The sequence below is a fragment of the Ahaetulla prasina genome, chromosome 2, assembly GCF_028640845.1.
Source record: "Ahaetulla prasina isolate Xishuangbanna chromosome 2, ASM2864084v1, whole genome shotgun sequence".
Taxonomy (NCBI): Eukaryota; Metazoa; Chordata; class Lepidosauria; order Squamata; family Colubridae; genus Ahaetulla; species Ahaetulla prasina.
In genome coordinates this window covers 132,342,719-132,355,851 of record NC_080540.1, presented here as the reverse complement: position 1 = coordinate 132,355,851, position 13,133 = coordinate 132,342,719, and the positions used below count along the sequence as shown (strand labels likewise).

The window sequence follows — 13,133 nt, the reverse complement described above, 5'->3', positions numbered from 1 at the left end:
TGCTGATGGTTGTTTCCATTTTCTGCCTACCAACCTTCTGTGTTTTAATTTCATGTGATGTCCAACAGTCAAAGACTATGACTAACCCACATGCGGTAGACAAAAAAATGCTTCATGGTGGGAATTTTATGCAGTTATATTTTATTTTGAAAACTCCAATCCACTTGTGTTTCTATAGCAACATTTTCTTTGAGTTTGGTTTTTTGAGGAACAAAAAAAAAAGGTACATTGGTACCGAACTAAGATTCGAAACAGTGGTATCTTCAGGGTGTTGCTGGTTTTGTCAGCAGTGTTATAGGGTCACAGCACAAGCCCCACTCCTTTGGGTCATATTTGTGATGTTGTGAGGCACATATAAAAGACAGCAGCCTTTGTTACAATGCTGAGGGACTCTAATCCCCTTTCCCCATCCACAGACAATTCTGTCAGAAACTGTGAGTGTGTAGGATTTAAGGCCCATACTGTATGCCTAAAAATGTGTTCTCCTAGGCTCAAAGGACGGTTTTTCTCTCAACATCTGGCATGCTAACACTGCTAGTGCTATTTTTTCCCCACGTCCACATCAAAGTCATAGAATTAAAATGCAATTCTCTGTTAGTTTATTCAGATGGCAACCCCACTCCTAAGGGCTTTCTTTTAGTCGTGGACTTTTACCTCAGAAAGCTCACTGAATATATTCACAACAACTTCAAAACAAAAAAAATATTAGTTACAGCCATTCAAGGAATCTAAGAACTCAGACATTTCAAAATCCACAATGCTCTACAGATGCATGGTAGAAGTGGTTAATTATAAAACGAACTGATAGTTTTGTACACTATATAGAAGCATTGAGCTTTTTAAAAATTAAAAATTTTGCAAGCTTACTACTTAGCTTGCAAAATTTCAACAACTGCAGTCCCGCAAGATGAATATGCCCCTTGCTTATTTTATGACTACATCAGCATCTGCTCAAATTCACGGTTCCGATGTCTTGTTTATTTTTCGATTAATAACACTGTACAGTACTGGGAAAAAGCAAAGAAGAAACACAGAGTGACAAGAAGACAGAAAGAAAAGTCTGGGGAGCTGATCTGTTTCCCACACAGTTTTGTGGCTATTTCTTAATGCCTAAATATACCATCCATTCCCATTTCATTATTACAGCATTTATCATTTACCGAGGGAGAGAAGCTGATTGTATGAATTACTACTGAAGCTTTATTGGCCACTGGAACATATATCACAGCTAAAAGATCCATTTCATACTATACAACATTCTTAAAAATCAGTTCTTTGCAGGAATTGACATAATAATGTAGATAATAGAACAGAGGAGACAAAATCTATGTGATTTATATGCTCTAAAGAGTATCTGTGATGACAAACCTATGACACGTGTCAAAGGTAACATGCCATGACATTTTGGGTGACGTGCAGTGTTTACCAAACCTGACAACTATTCTCAAAAGCATGACCCATTCTCATATGATTTTCAGAGGCTGTGGAGGCTGCATGAGAATGGGTCGTGCCTCCAGAGCCTCTGGAAGTCACGCAACCTCTGAAAATCATGCAAGAACGGACTGTGCTTTTGGACAGTTTTCACAGGCTGTAGAAGAGCATTCTTCAAAGTCACTTCAAGAATAAAAGTCTTGTGTGTCTCAGGTAGGCCGCAGGAGCCTGTAAATAGAAAGAGAACACAGCCTGAAGGTAAGCAATGCATGGCAGACCCTGGGGAGTGCAAGGCTGCAGGGGCAATGGCATCTTGGGGAATGGCTTTTTGAGTGGCAGCAATGGAGTTGCAAGGACTAAAGTCACGGCCCGGGCCTTTATTTCAGGCCCAGTTTCAGCCCTGCCTCCAAGTGCTGCTGTTCACGGTGGTCTAGATGGGGTGGGTGGTGGGTAGGAGATCCTTCTATTTTGTTCAATAAAGTGTGACACACCGGCAGAGTCAATTGAGGCATTTTCTAAATTTTTGACTTGCCGAGCTCAAAGGCTGGTCATCGCTGCCCTAGATATATAGAATTCTCAGCAAATGCAGTTACCACATAAAGGATGGTAAAAGATGCTGGGAATCTTAGTTAAATACTACCTAGATAGCCATGTACCCTTCTTACGGTTTGGTCCTCTGAAAGCTTTCAAAAATGCAAAATGATAGGGCTGTATACCATGGCGCTTCCCCATTCAATCTTATATTCTCCATGTGATGCAGAAATATTTCGAGTGGAAATATACGTAACTTTGTTCAGCTAAACCTATAGGATCAGGGAGTCCAACTTATTAGGATTTATCTAGGATTCTTTAGTTGCATTCAACTGAATGAAACTATATCTCAAGGTTGTAAAAGCTACGTAAAGACCAATAAAAATTCTGCTTAATGATGGTAGAAACAAGGAAGTTTTGGCTGTAATTTCATAAAAGATACTGGGGAAAATGTCAAGGAATAAAAAAATCTACTCATTTGGAACAGTTTCTATCCATGGGCCTTTTGAATCTGTGCCTATTCCTACTATCAGCAATCTGTGACCCTCAAATATTACTTGGTACTTGCCAAGTTTCATTTCTCAAGCTCCATTGCGATAAATGGTAGAAATTTGGAAACATTTCAGGCAGGATTGCAAACAATTGCCTCCAAAAGCATATGCTTACATCTTTACATTGCAGTGTATTGCAACTGCTGGTCAAGATGTCTATGAACTTTATTATGGGATCACAAGTCCCCATGAAAGCATTCACAAATTAGATTATAGGTTTTCAAGTTTCAAGTTTGCCAGAGAAAAGTTTGCCAGAGAAAAGGTGGCACAGCCACATACCGTTGCAGTACTCACAATTAAAGGAGGATGGTGAACCTCTTGATCGGCTGTAGTCATCGCCATATTGTGATGCCCGCCGTCCATAGGCAAGCTGGTGGCTGTTGCTATTGCTGCTGCTAATGCCCATCCCTTCACTGGACATCCGCTCTTTGGTTTTCAAGGCGTAGGCTCTTTCCTGCTTCAGTCTGTCTTCATCCTTCAGCAGGCTCATCACCTGCTTCACCTTTTCACGAACATTGATGCCTTGATCTTTGCCATCACGGTCTATGTACTGGAACTCCTTTAAAGTTTGAATGGTATACAGATTCTCCCGGCACTGATGAGCCACCTTCTCTGAGCCTGTTTTAATGAGGTAGTCCAGAAGAGTCAGGGCCTTGTAGACATGACGCCAGTTCTTGCCACTGTCATTCAATCGTCTCCAGATCATACCCATGACCTCTGCAAAAGCCACTGTGTTGAAGGTCAGGTCAGCAATCTCAGACATTAAGGAGCTGGGGGGTCCCCAGGGGTCATTGGAGGTGGCCTCACGCACTTTGATTTCTGCTTCAGAATAATTGTGCACAATGTTTTTCACCTGTCGACGCAAGGCAGAGGTCGTCATGGCTGAATCGGAAAAAAGACCAAACCTTGCAGAAAGAAATTATCCAAACAAGAAAACTTGAGAGGCCCCAGGGAAGAATCAAAGCTTCAGAGTGATTGGTTAAGAAGCACTAATTCTTCAGTTTCCACAATGAGCTAGAAAACAAATAATGGAAACTGTATTAAAATTATGGTTCAGTTCAGCCATTTTAGCTGATCAGTTGTTTTATTTTATCCAGTCAGGGGAAAAAATGCATTTCTTCCTTTCTATCCCTTCCCTTCTGCTCCATTTTTCTGCTTTATGGCATGTCTTCAAAACCTAGAGCCGTTCCAGATAGTTCTAAGCCAGCCATGAATTATTCAGCTAGAGTATTTGGGCAGAATTTATATAGAAAACTCCTTTTGTTCCTGAAATACCTCCAAGCTATTTTTTTTCTGAGTACAATTCTGCATGGTGGGCATATTGCAATACCCTCTAAATTTGCTTTTGTCACCTTGACGGCCATACAGTACTCTAAAAATGGGTGGAACAAAGCCCTTCAGTTCTGGAGAGATTTGAAGGGTTTTAAAGAGGAAATGAATGTTTTAAACCTCTGCATGTTTTACCTTTTATCTCCACCCAGTAAAAACCTTCAAAAATGCTTGGTTAGAAAGAAAATTGGCAGCCCATGTTAGCTTTGGTAATATATTACCTCATGATTATGGTTTTTTTAACACCCAGTTTTTTCCCCCAAGAGCTTATCTTAACTCACATGGTGGTCTCTCCTTCCTCCCCATAACAATCCTACATCATAGGCTGAGAAAAAGAGATGTTCATAATTATCCAGGTACCTTCAAGATTGAGTAACTGAGGACTTAAATCTGGCTGTCACCAGCCCAAATTCAGCCTTTAGCCACTATGTTACATTGGCCTTCAGCATGATGGGCCATATTATCATAGAACTGTATTTCATGAGCAACTATAGTGGGAAAAACCTTTCTGAAAGAAGATAAGAAAATAGCAATTCCTTGATGTTACAGAAATACATATCAGGAAATCCTGGGCTGTGAATCTCAACAAGGACAAGTAGTGTATATGTACTGTGATATGCTGAAGCCAGCCCATACTGGTTCATGAAAGCCAATTGTTACATTTTTATGGAATTTTGCAAGTCACACGGGTTAGCTGTTTGGTGGCTAGCAAGATGGGGAAATGGCAGCAATGGACCAGAACTGGTTGTTATACATTTACTAGTACACCATTGTATTGTACATAACAGCTTTCTTTCATAGTAGCAGTCTCAAAAAGAATAATTATATTATCCACCAAAAGAGATCTACATGCCAAATTAAGAATCCATCTGTGCAAAGAGTGAGCTGTGAATAAACACTACCGCTTACGCTATGATCAAGGTTTCACTGAAATGATTGAACACATTTCCGCTTCAAATAAGAGTGCCAATCTTTATCTGAAGCCCTTTTTTTCATACTGTGAAAGCAGGATGAAAACATTTTATGGTTTTCTACTTTAGTTTTTTCTAAGTAAAGTGGATAAGATATCCAAAATAGTTTGAAATCAAGTTTACAGATAGTTAATAGACATCACACCAAATCATTTGGCATCTGTATTAATTCAGCACAGCATACATGTTGTAAGTACATATTCCATGATACTTCTTTTACTTTACAAATCTACAGTATCTGAGAACAAAAATAACAACATATACCGTATTCAAGTTTCCTCAATGTAACACAAAAACAAATTATGACCTATAAAAGCAAGATCATACTTTACACTCCTAAAATCTTGCAAAATACAGTACAGCTAAAACATTTATTTAAAAATCGGCATCATCTTTTATTGTTAAAAGGGCTAAATTTACTATGAACCTTTTTAAAATAAGAAAAAAGGTTTTTTAAAAAACCTTTCCTCAGTGGTCAAGGTCAAACTTCCCTACTGGTCTCAGCATTAATCAGGCAGCTGTTGGACAATGAACTATGGAAGGCTATATTAACTATCTTACTAGCCTGGCACATTTTTACTTGACCTGGTAAAGCACATAACAGTTCCATTCAAATACTATACAGTAAAAGGGATCATATTTCCCATTTTTATCTCCAAGTTAGTTCTCCTGTAACTTGATTTTTTTTCTCTATATCTCTGACTTCTGAAAATTTAGTTGCCATTTGTCATTTCTACATGAATCAATAGATAGGGATGATAACTGTGCAGTCCTCTGGAACATACTACCCATTGAATTTTCTGTAAGTCAACAATGAGATCATGAATTCATACAGGCATCATTGCAATGGAAGTGACAGGAGATTCTGTAACACTCAGCCTTATTCAAAGACTTATGCGTAGTTTTCCCAGCTACTAAATTGTTTTACGGTGTATCTGAATCTTGCCAAAATTAAACTCTAAGTGATTCACAATATAATAAAAAACATGTTAAACTCTCACTAAAATCATATTACCAATAAGATAAAATCACTTAATGCACACAAATTAAGAGGGGCACTGCTGCTCACTTCTAAAACCGTGTCAGACAGCCAATTTTTGAGCAGTTTTATGACGTTTACCAGAGTCATCTATATCTCAGATAAGAACTTATTTCACAATATTAGAGCAGCAATAAAAAAAGCACAGCTTCTGAACACTCTTCATATCCCCAGCCAAGGATACATAGATTTGTATGCCTATACATGCATTAAATGTCCTAAGCAAGGATTTATTTATTTGTTTGTTTGTTTGTTTCAATTTCTATACCGCCCTTCTCCCGAAGGACTCAGGGCGGTTTACAGCCAATTTAAAACAACATGGATATACACAAAAAATAAAACATAATTAAAAACTAATTTTGAAATTTGGCCCAACAAATTAAAACAATCCTAAAAAATTTCATAAAACCCCCACTAAAATTTCATTAGGCTAGCCCCGCACGATGGAATAAAAAAGTCTTAAGCTCGCGTTTAAAGGTCTGGAGGTCAGGGAGTTGACGCAGCCCCAGAAGCAGCTCATTCCAAAGGGCAGGAGCCCCCACAGAAAAGGACCTCCCCCTGGGGGTCGCCAGTCGACATTGTTTGACTGACGGCACCCTAAGGAGGCCTTCCCTCTGGGAGCGCACAGGTCGGTGGGAGGCAGTTGGCGGCAGTAGGCGGTCTCGTAAATAATCCGGTCCTGTGCCATTGATAACTTTGCCACTTTTTTTTCCAAAGATATAGGTAGTACATTGGATATGAAGAACCATTCAAGTTGTTGCTGCTTGAAGAAGGCCTTAAGTAAACATTCTGGGTTTCTTGGATTAAAAAAGAAGCAAAATTGATGTACTAATGACTATCATTAAGTATTGTAAGTGTTGTACCTTGATGAAGATATCTTTTCTTTTATGTATAATGAGAGCGTATGCACCAAGACAAATTCCTTGTGTGTCCAATCACACTTGGCCAATAAAAAATTCTATTCTGTTCTGTTCTGTTCTATTCCATTCTAAGCTCCCAGTAAATGCAATGCATCTATTTTACCAAAAAGGCTTGTACAGGAAAAACTGAAAATTCTTCAATCTTCATAATGTTTACTGACACTCTGCTTATTATTGCCATACCCTAGCAGCTTTGGAGTTAAAAAACAAAAGCATATCCTCTATCCCAAAATTTAGCCCATTCTGTCCTACTAAGAATGTGAGTTCATCTCCCACTTAGTGATTTAGCAAACAGTGTCAGATTTGAGTGTCATTCTCACATCCTACTTCACAGACTTACCACCACAATCTAGCCCAATATTCCTGTTGGTTAAGGGAGACATTTGTAAAGTGAGTTTTGCCCCATTATATGACCTTTCTTGCCACAGTTGTTAAGTGAATCATCGTAGTTGTTAAAGAAGAGTTCTCCACTCCTCTGAATACAACAAAATACTTTATGCCACCAGACTTGAAATCCTGGGTTTAGAAAATTTAGAACTACGCCGTCTTCGACATGACTTGAGTTTAACTCATAGAATCATCTATTACAATGTCCTTCCTGTCAAAGACTACTTCAGCTTCAATTGCAACAATACATGGGCACACAGTAGATTTAAGCTTAATGTTAACCGTTCCAATCTTGATTGCAGAAAATATGACTTCAGTAACAGAGTTGTTAATGTTTGAAATACATTACCTGACTCTGTGGTCTCTTCCCAAAATCCCCAAAGCTTCAACCAAAACTATCTACTATTGACCTCACCCCATTCCTAAGAGGTCTGTAAGGGGCATTCCTACCGTTCCTGTCCTATTGTTTCCTTTTCCTTTCGTTAGTAACATGATTGTTAAGTGAATCTGGTTTCCCCATTGATTTTGCTTGTCAAAAGGTCACAAAAGGGGAACACGGGATATCGAAATGGCCATAAATATGAGTCAGTTGCCAGGCATCTGAATTTTGTTCACGTGATTATGGGGAATGCCACAATGGTCATAAGTGTGAAAAATGGTCATTAGTCACATTTTTCAATGCTGTTACAACTTCAAATGGTCACTTAATGAACTGTTGTAAATGGAGGGTTACCTGTAATAGAGCACTTGGCAAATATGCCTTGCTTGGAGAGTGGGGGAAAATAACAATGAACTTTGCTCCCCCTCTGCAATATAGTATGAGTATCTACAGTTCCATCAATCTAAAGTAGTGTCTTTGTGGGAGCTATCCTTACATTTTCCAGAAACTGATGAAAAGATTAATAATGGGAAGAAACTTCCCATAAAGTCAATGTGCCAGCATTACCAGTCTTATCTTTCAATCTTCAGGCCAAGGTAGATCTGAAAAATTTTAATGTTTTCTTGGAATCCACAAGGGGTTCAGAAATAATCACAGTAGGACACAGGATAAATCACTGAAACATTAATAATATAATGGCTTATATGTGCCTTTCTTGGAAAAAAATGAGCTTTTTTTTCATTGTGGCGGAACTTAATTTTAATGTTATTTTTTATATATTTTTATTTATCAGATATTATATTGTACACCACCCGGGGCCCCTTTTTGAAGGAAATGGGCAGTTTCAAAACATGAAATATAAATAAATAAACTACAGATAGAAAAGGTTGAAAATCTTTTTAAAATAGCACTTGTTTTGCCTTTATAAAATGTATTCTTGTTCATTAACATTCTGATGCATGTTAATAGACAATCCCAATAGTTATTATATAGCAATCATAAATTCCAAAGAAAAAAAGACAATAAAAACAGATTTTAAAAGAATAAAGCACGAATTTGTTATAAAATGGGTGGATATGTAAATGTTTTAAATAAATAACATAAGAACCAAAATAAATTTAATCAGAAAGATTAACAGGCGTTTGTGACTGAAAAAGGCAAAGAAAAAAGGTTTTTTTAAAGAGACTCTTAAAATACAGCTAACATATCTAGGTTGCAAAACCCTGATTGACTGCTAGATGGCAGCAAAGAGAAGGGTATGGTCTTTCATCAGAGGGGAGGCTGATAAAACTGGAGATTTTTCTGAAGTAATATGTCTCTATACTATTTAAAGCAGGGGTGTCCAAACTTGGTCCCTTTAAGACTTGTGGACTTCAACTCCCAGAGTTCCTCAGCCGGCTTTGCTGGCTGAGGGACTCTGGGAGTTGAAGTCCACAAGTCTTAAAGGGACCAAGTTTGGACACCCCTGATTTAAAGCTTTGCATATAAGGGCCACTACCTTGAATCTAGCTCAGGGGCAGACTGGCAGGTAGTAGAGAGGGATTTCTTAACAGTCAAGGATGTAGAAAGGATTCACTTGCAATGTGGGCCAGTGTGCTCATAGTAAAAAATGACAAAGTTTATCTTATCTCTTTATCTTATCTTCTTCAGAAGAATATCTGGGAAATGTTCCAGTGTAATCTAGCTCAGGGGTCCCCAACCCCCAGTTCATGGACCAGCACCGGGCCACAGCATGTTGGAAACCAGGCCGTGCAAACAAATGAAGTCCCATCTGTGGGATACATGCAGCACATGAAACCATGCCCCCTCCAGTCAGTGGAAAAACCTCTCTCCACAGAGCCGGTCCCTGGTGCCCAAAAGGTTGGGGGCCTCTGATCTAGGTGACTCCATGAAACTGGATGAAGAAAGCAAAAGTTGATGTCTGACCTCAGGGGACTTTACTGCTGACTCCAAGTTTGGTAATAATTTAGAACTTTTCTCAAAACACACTGCCCATCAACTGATTCATGTCTCTATCAATTACTCTTTGAAAAGCATCTCACAAGACGACTTCCGGTATCCGGCGGCAACGGACATCTGGAGGTGCCTCTCCTGCCTCCAGTGTCCGAATCCGGCCGCCTCCGAGGCCCTTAGGGGCCAGGTGTTCCGAAAAGGACACCTGCCGCACGGACGGCTCGCCAGGGGTCTCCCAGCCGACATACAGGACTGGGGGGACCGATGCTGGCGCGTCCTAGGCTCGGAGGGGTTCGGAGGCCTCAGGCCGCGGCCATTATTTTGGTCGTCGCCTGGGCCGCTGTGCCCGGTGACACCGGGGCTTTGGATTTATAATTGCAGCAGCCTGGTGGCGAACAGGGAACGGAGAAGAATTGAGGAAGGGAGAAGGGAAGGAGATATCGGCAAATGTGAGTGGAGTGCTCCGGAGTGCGGGGGGGTTTCTCTCCCCTGCGACTGGAAGGAGCACGAATCACTTTGGAGAGAGGAGAACTTAAAATAACAAGATTACCGGTTTTGTGGAGCTCTGGAGAGAAGAGGTGATGGAGAAATTTAGGAGGGAGGGTTTGAGGCCCCCCCTCCCTCTGGGGACCAATGGTGGCGACCAGCTTCCGCCTTCACTATGAGAATCTTGATGACATCACTTCCTTCGGCTTCCTGGTTGACTAACTGTACTCTGGACTCGTTGCTCCTGTGAGTGCCCCTGGTGGATCCGGAGGAAATTACAAGGATACTGTGCTTGCCTGAGGATTTTAAAAATTTTTAAATGGCAAAAGGTCAGAGACCAACTGCTGGAGAAATGGAGAGAATTTTGGAAAAGTTATCTAATATGGACAAGAAACTGGATGAAATAAGAGCAGAAATTGTGACTATCCAAAAGGATTTAAAGGACACTCAACAAGTCTCAGCAGAAAACAAGCAGAAAGTGGAAGGTCTGAGGAGAGATGCGGGCAGTGCAGAAAAGAGAGGAGACGACAGGCAATGCTGTGCTTGGACTACAGATGGATAAAATGTCTTATTTCCTTAGGTTTCAAAATCTGGAAGAAGTGGACCAAGAAGACTTGAGAGATGTTGTGACTAAACTGTTGGGAGAATTTCTTGGGAGAGGTGTTGACTTTATGAATTGGGATGTGGATCGAGCTTATAGAGTTAATTCAAAATATGCACGCATGCAGTTCCTAGAGAGGTTCATGTCAAATTTGTGAGAAGAGAGACGAGAGATGAAATTCTTAGAAAACATAGGAGTGGGGCACTGACTTATAGGGGCAGGGAGATAGCCATTCTGAGGCAGATTCCCAGACAGGTACGTGAAATGAGAAAGAAATATTACTTTTTGTCAAGCAAATTGTACCAGAAGGGAGTAGGCTTCAGATGGCTGATGCCAGAGGGATTGATGATTTTCCGGGAGGGCATTACGAAAAAAATCAGTACAATTGCGGAGGCTGCGGCCTACATGGAGGAACACAAAGCCCTCCTGGAATCAGATGACCCAGGAATTGAAGAAGGGGAGGTTATAGATCATGGGGCGGAAGCGGCTGCCGCTGTTGCGGCCCTGGAGTTGGGTCAGGCTGAACCCAGAGTTCTGAGATCCAAAACTAGGAAGTGACAATGATATTTGGTATTGTGTTGGTTTTCCTTATTCTCCTTTGTATGATATTCTGATTATTCTTGACCCTTCTTTATTGCGTATGTAAGATTGATAAACTTAGCTACTTCGTATCACCTGCTTGCCATATGGCTGTTGTATGTGTTTAAAATTTTGAGTAAAATTCTTATCTTGTATAAGAAAAATGAAAATTTACCATACCTGATATGTATTTGTATAAACCTTTTTTGACCAATAAAAACTTTTTGGATAAAAAAAAAAAAAAAAAAAAAGAAAAGCATCTCACATGACAGTTATTGGGGCAACTTGAAAGTTGTTGAAGATACAAGTATATTAATTGTAAAATCTATCGTCAGCCAGTAAGAATCAGATGCTGTCATTTGATCTTCAATCATGAGGTCTCAAATTTTCTAAGTAATATTTGTTTAGTCTATACGTGGAAGAATAGAAAATAGTTACAACTTTCATTGAATCTTTTTTCAAAGTTGGGAGACTAACAAGTAACATTTTCCTCTGGATTTCTTTAGCCAATAATGAAACTATGGACAAAAGATCTTCCAATTCTGTATCGGGATCATCTGAAATCTTAATTATGTGTACCTCTTAATTGTAACTTCTTGGAGGAGCTTATAGGAAATTCATTGCAAATCAGTAATTTAACTCCTTGCTTTCACACTTTGCTTTCTTAAATTACTCAGAATTAAACTTCCTTGTATATAACTTTATTTTCTCCATGACTGAAATATTTTATAGTTTTATAGTAAAACATAAAACAAAGACCAGAGAAGTATATATGACTCCAAAAGCAGAACAAAAATGAGTCATATCCATTTTTCTCTAGGGCAACTCCAACTTTTGCAAAACCTGCAACCTAGGTATATACATCCATCCTAACCCAAGGTGAGACATGAGATATCCTTCTCCACCCAAAGGAAATGACAGTGAGTCAGGGATGCAGAATCTGGAAATACATGGCTAGCAGAGTTTCTTTTTAAAGTCATTTCCCTATATTGATTTTTGTACACAATCCAACCCACTTACTGTTTTTAGAACATAGTGATGCCAGGAAAAATGACCGAAGCCAAGCACAGCATTGTACTGTGGTTGGTACACACCATCAGAAGTTTAAAAAAAAAGGCACATATTTGCATAGAATAACATGATGCAACTAAGTTGACTGGTGTTGGAACTTAATATACTTAGTATGCTATAGAATCACTGGAGAATGGAGAACTCATAGCAAAAGCTAACATACTTGCATTAGCGGCAAAGCTAATGACAGGCCACACAAAGCGGCCATGATGACTCAGCTGTTGAAAGCCATCAGCAAGTTGTCACAGTTTCTAAGTTGTATGACAGCAGCCCTATGGAACTCTGGGGCTGAGAAGCATTGATTATTTATATGGTAGCCTTAGCAGTGTTTGCTAATAGTTTAGTGCCATAGTTAGTGTCAGCTAGTCCAAAAAGAAAAGAAATCAGAAATGGCAAGGTTTGGGGTGTGCTCTGTAATGTATTACTGTAAGTTTTGGCGGGAGTTTTAGGCGGGAAATATCTCGCTTCTGATTGGATGCAGCCTCAGGCTGAAGTGTATATAAGGAGAGGTTTTTCTCCAGAGTGTTGCTGGGTCACACTATATTAAAGAGCTGTTGTCACTAACCTGGTCTCCTGCCTCGTCAATACCCAAACTTAACATTGGCGACGAAGGTGGGATCTTGAGGCAGAGCACCAGAACAGAGCTGAACTCACTACGAGAATCAAACCCAGCAAGGTGAGGGCGAATGCAGCGATGACCGGCTACACGCCACCCACTCCGTTTGACCCTGCCCAGGAGACATGGGAATATATATGACCCGTTTGAAAGTTTCCTGGAGGCAAACGAGCTACAGGGAGTCTCCGACAACCGCAAACGGGCTTACTTCATAAGCCACTGTGGGTCCGCAGTCATCGCCGTCGCAGAAGCCCTAGCGGAGCCAACACCGCTACACTCCGTATCGTGG

General features: G+C 40.0%; 1 protein-coding gene and 1 long non-coding RNA gene across 5 annotated transcripts in view; one reads left to right on the top strand and one right to left on the bottom strand.

The window, feature by feature from the left end:
* EPN3 (epsin 3) overlaps nt 1–13,133 on the bottom strand; it is a 56,089-nt gene that overhangs the window by 33,769 nt on the left and 9,187 nt on the right. For all 4 annotated transcript variants that reach the window (XM_058165609.1, XM_058165607.1, XM_058165606.1 and 1 more), the window contains exon 2: nt 2,808–3,527. In XM_058165609.1, the coding sequence (XP_058021592.1) occupies nt 2,808–3,393 (586 nt within the window). In that variant the 5' untranslated portion in view covers nt 3,394–3,527. The remainder of the gene's footprint in view (nt 1–2,807; nt 3,528–13,133) is intronic.
* Nucleotides 1,511–6,821, top strand: LOC131189505 (uncharacterized). The gene is made up of 2 exons (XR_009153062.1): nt 1,511–1,689; nt 6,570–6,821. It is a non-coding gene; the product is annotated as an uncharacterized LOC131189505 (long non-coding RNA).